Source organism: Austrofundulus limnaeus, unplaced genomic scaffold, assembly GCF_001266775.1.
Source record: "Austrofundulus limnaeus strain Quisiro unplaced genomic scaffold, Austrofundulus_limnaeus-1.0 Scaffold2441, whole genome shotgun sequence".
Taxonomy (NCBI): domain Eukaryota; kingdom Metazoa; phylum Chordata; class Actinopteri; order Cyprinodontiformes; family Rivulidae; genus Austrofundulus; species Austrofundulus limnaeus.
The window spans coordinates 14,129-19,558 of NW_013954843.1; the positions used below are offsets into that span (position 1 = coordinate 14,129).

Sequence of the window (5,430 nt, forward strand, 5' to 3'; positions counted from 1 at the left end):
CTCTTTGTACGGTGTCCTTGAGTGCCAGAAAGGCGCCTTTGAAATAAAATGTATTATTATTATTATTATTACTTGAGTAAAAGTATTGATACTCATGGTCAAATCTATGCAACTACAAGTAAAAGTTACTCAGTCAAAAATCTACTAAAGTTAAAGTACTGATGTACTTACTTTTGAAAATACTTACGTATTCAAAAGTACATGCATTTTAAAATACTCAAGTACTCAAAAGTACAAAATGAATTTTCTAATATCAGTACATTGCTGTATTGTTTTCAGAGTGATTTTACAGAACCTTGTTACTCTCAGAACCACCTGATGTATCAACACGTAGAACCACTCTGCTTCAAATTCACCACCTGTAAAGACTTCAGCATAAAAGTACAATAAAGTGTGCAGAAATGTTGTTTATCCATAGTAAACATTTAAACTGATACAAACTATTTTTCAGTCCTAAAATCTCAAACATCAAGCTGACATATCAATCAATCAATCAATGAACTTTACTTGTACCCACAGGTAAATTTGATTACAGTGAATATGGCCATCAAGCTGGTTTCTTGGGCTTCTTCAACTGTCTCCATTGTTGGGTTCTGTTTGAAATGAAGGTGGAGCTCAGCTCATGACAKTTAATGAAGATGATATAATTCCAAATCTATCCCAGGTGTGAGCTACGACTCTGATTGGTTCCCCTTGTGAAGAACATAGCATGTGACCAATTGCATTCAAGAAAGGAAACCAGAAACAGATGATTACAAAATGATGCTGAGCAAAAAGTTACAAGTAACAAGTAACTAATAAGCTTCCTATAAATGTAGTGCAGTGAAAGTCATAAGTACCCCAAAAATAATTACTCGAGTAAAGATACTCAAAAAATGTACTTAAGTACAGTACTCAAGTAGATGTACTCCATTACTGTCCACCACTGAATATAAATATTTGTCTGAAAATATGACTGAAGATTACTTTTATTTGTTGTAGTTTAAATTTAATAAAAATGTTTTACAGTGATTCTGATAGAAACATAGTTCACATGATGTAAAAACTAAAGGGTGTGGCTCTGACCTAGATACTTAGATTTCTGAAATGATCATCATTTCAAAGGAGTATTCCTGCTCTGACTCGCTGCCTGAATGTTGTCAGAAGGAGGTGGGGTTTGTGTATGTGTGTATAGGTACAGTATTAATGCCTATTGCTTCTTTTTGCTGAGATCCAAATTTTTGGATTTCATTTACACCATACTGTAAATGCAACCTCAAAATCTGATTTGAGCCAGTTTTGTTTGCCATTTGAACGTAGCCTAAGCTAAGTCTTGAATCAATAGCATTAAAGTCCGGGTTAAATGCAGTCTCGTGATTTTATCATGCTGAATCTATAGACATAAAAATTACATCCAAGTTACATGACTCAAGTTCAAGTCATGTGACTCAAGACCACACCTCTGCATTTAGGCTTTGAAAAAGTGTTTRTGTGTTTGTGAACTCACAGTCTTCCGCTCAGCCTTCAACTCCTGAGTGTATCGCGTCAGCTCACAGACGATTTGTGAGCTCAGGTTTTCAGCTAGATCTTCCTTTTGAGCTGCYAGTTCATTCAACTGCTGCAGAGTCGTTGCAAATGCCAAACACCAGGTGTACCTGAAGCAACCAAGTATCAGAGGTCAGATCCAGTCAAAACCTTCCATTGTTACCTCTGCCAAGAAGGTTCTGTTTTCAGAAGCACTGGTTGGTTTGTCTGTCTGTCCGTCCGTCTGTGCACAAAATTACTCAAAGGTTACGAAAAGATTTTCATGAAATTTTCAGTGCATGTTGAATTTCTCACAAAGAACAAATATTTGAATTTCTGTGGTGATCTGGCAACATGTGGCAGAGCTGCAGCTTGTTGTGATCTGGCACGAACAGAACTGAAACTTGAAGGGGCTATATCATGTAAAATCAACTTTTTCAGCTTTATTTCATGTTCTAATGKCATCCTCTCATCAAAAACATGCCCAGAGTCTTGCTTTGACTCATTCATCATGTTTGAGAAATCCTGTAGTGTCCTGAGGCAGCCAGGCAGGGGAGCAAAAACCACTAGGGACTAGAACAGGGGTGGGCAATCATGGTCCTGGAGGGCCGCAGCCCTAAATGTTTTACATTTTCCCTTCCTGGGTCTTTAATTTAATTGGTGTATTTTAAGTGTATTTATTTATTGGTTCATATAATTCTGCTTTTATTTCTAATTATGTCAGTTTTGGTCCTCCGTACAGCAGAAGCCTGATAATCATCTATTCATTCATTCCAGGTGTGTCGGAGCAGAGAAACAAGTAAAACATGCAGGACTGCGGACCCCCAGGACTACAATTGCCCATGCCTGGACTAGAACCTCCTTTTGGGACCAGCTCCTTCTCTGAGCTGTCTCCAAGCTGAGCTTCCTCATCACAGAGAACACCTCCCCACCTCACCCATTTCACGACTCCTGCAGGTGATTGGCAGCAACAACTAGCAAACACCTGGTGAAAAACGTGTCTGCTGAGCTCCTAACACTTCTCAGTCCAGCYYTTTTCAGATTAAAAACACCTTGGAGGAAATGTATTTTCAGATGCCACGGAAAGTATGCAGAGCTTCCACATCACAGCGTGTTTTTGTTGTTTATTTATTTTTCCACAAAGACAGATATTCTTTATTATTAGTCAAGGTCAATTAGTCATTTATGTGGGCATGTTTAATTTACCTGAGGACAAAAAGCTGAAAGAAGCAAAATTTCAAGACAAACTCTGGTTATAGAAGAAGATTCCTTTTTAACATTAACAAACTGGAATCTGTTAGATAAATATGATTTAAAGCATTTTAAAGCTGTTCCTGTAATAAAATCCTGTGATCGGTTGTATCAAATGCAGCACTGAGATCTAACAGGGCTGGTAGAAACAAGCAATGATAAATATTATTGATGATATTCTTGTGGCCTCAGAAAGTGGACTTGGAGAACAAGAAAATATCTWTTGGCATATTTTTACCATTGAGATTTCAGTTTGATTGAGCAGATATTTGGTAAAATGCATTAGAATCAGACCATGTAATATAATATGTCAACAGTCCTAAAATGCAGCATTTCTGTAATATTCAAATGCATGCACCAATTAGAAAAAATATCAAATAAATAATTTTCTTGACTGACCTACTCTCTTCTTCTCTGCCTCTTTTAGGGTGGTACTTTTTAGACAAGCTCCTGTAGAAAAAAGTAAAGACAGAGACAGGTTTTCATGAGTGAAGCCTCACAGGTCTTAATGAGATGACCTGCATAAATAAAAGTAAAAACATGAGAACTGTGGGAGAATTATGCTTGTGCACAGAACAAGGTGGTTAGTGGTCCAAACCAAACACAGTTACAAGTAGATACAAGCACCAAAAGTGTTGTGAAGGCCTTTTAGCTGTTTATTAATACACCCAAGCCAGGGGTGGAAATTAGCACCTATCACTGGCCAAATGCAGGTAAAATTATGAAGATCTGAACAACGCGCCCGCCACCATGGCGAGTGGGAAATGAACTAAAAAAATAAAAAATAAATTGCACTATTGACCTTTTTCAAAAACTCTGTTTCATTTTTATTTTTATTTCATGAATTGTCTAAATGCCACCGTGTTACAGAAACAAAAAAATAGTGGCTGGTAAAACGTTTGAGTGGTCGGTGTGAAACTTTTTCTACCAGCCACTGTGACTGGTGGGGAAAATTTTTAATTTCCACCCCTGACCCAAGCACTGAAGGGTTAAATATGTGGAAGCTTTTTTCTGCCACTCTGATGAAAAATAAAAATTTATCTATTATGAGAAACCTTAGTCTTAATTATGAGATAGTATCTAAATATTATAACTAAGCTATCTAATAGTTATAAAATACAGAATTTTTTGATTCATTTTCATCAGTGTTGTGGAAATAAAACACAAATGTTTATTATTCGACCCAAGCACTAAAGGCAGTATAAAGGCTTTTATGAGGACAATATCTTCTTATTGGACAAGAATAAAATGGGAAAGAACAGAATAATCTTCCATTTGTCCCTTAGTGGAGAAAATCCAGTTCATCAGCATGAAACTGTTGGGCAAACAGAAGATCACAGGTTACACATTAAAATTATAAATAACAACAATRAAATTAAAACATGTAAAATGAAAAACTGTAATTGTGACACAGGTTACTGAGTAAACTGTACAGTTAATGAAATGTTAATTATAGCTATAATAATTATTTGTATGCAAAATATATAATGNGGTTACTGAGTAAACTGTACAGTTAATGAAATGTTAATTATAGCTATAATAATTATTTGTATGCAAAATATATAATGACATTAATATAAAAGCTCTAAAGTTGGTGCAAAGGCCTAATAAAATTTAAGTGTCTATTATCGAAGCACAGTACCAAAGGTAGTGAGAATATTAAAAATGTAGTAAAATTCTGCTGCACCTTCAGCTGYATCTGAGGCATGGGAGCCTTTAAGAAACCAAATAAACTCTGCCTAAAACACACAGAAAACTGACCACTTTGAACTGAAGAAACTGGTGAAATTTACAAAAACTTTAACAAACTCCTCATACAAATTTAAAGTTACAAAATTGTAAATTATTCTGTATACACCCAATAAATCTGTAAATAAACATTCTTAACAGCTTGAGCTCAGGATTTAATGTTTTACCACAAAACAAGAAGTTCTGAAGTCTAATAAGAGTTTCCTATTAAACACCTGCATAAACTTAAATAACTCTGGAGCTGCTGCAGTTTGAGGTGAGTGCTGTACTCTGGAGACTCCAGCTTCAAGGGAGTCTGCCAGAAAGCCACTGACAAATCTTTCATGTGAGTTTTCTGTCTGTGAAGAAGGATGCAACCAAAAGAAAAAAAAAAACTTCATGCACATATTGCACTGTTCTCACCAATTCTTTATTTTAACAACTTGGAAGTGACTTTAAATCCCAAACATGTCCGATCGGACAAAATGTTGGCCTGAATACCTCTGCATTGATAGTAAAAGCTCCCTTATTATGAACCAACTGGATGCAAACACACTCCTGGTGAACACAGCTGTAAGCAGGTGTGGAGTCACAACACTGAAGTACCCATGTGAAAACAAATGGTGTTACTCTTGACCACAAYGTTGAAGAACTTCTACTTAAACATTTTTACACAGTCCGCTTTCTTCTACCTGCGTGATATCTCTAAAATTAGAAAGATCGTGTCCAAAAATGATGCAGGAAAATTTATGGAAAGTATAAACCGTTATTTTAACAGGTACAGTAAGTCAGTTAAGAACCAGTTCTCATTTAAAACAAAACAAAACAAAACAGAAAAGATTTCAACTTTATTGTCATTGCACATCTTAAGTACAAAGCAACGAAATGCAATCTGCAACCATCTAAAAGTGCTTAGCAAAAGTGTGTGTGTGTGTGTGTGTGTGTGTG

At 36.0% G+C, this 5,430-nt stretch overlaps 1 protein-coding gene across 1 annotated transcript in view; it reads right to left on the bottom strand.

The window, feature by feature from the left end:
- The window catches only part of LOC106511000 (formin-binding protein 1), a gene marked incomplete at both ends in the record, with an annotated part of 19,450 nt that overhangs the window by 11,707 nt on the left and 2,313 nt on the right, over positions 1–5,430 (bottom strand). The window contains 2 exon segments of the mRNA XM_013999737.1: positions 1,487–1,634; positions 3,154–3,204. Of these exon segments, the coding sequence (XP_013855191.1) occupies positions 1,487–1,634; positions 3,154–3,204 (199 nt within the window).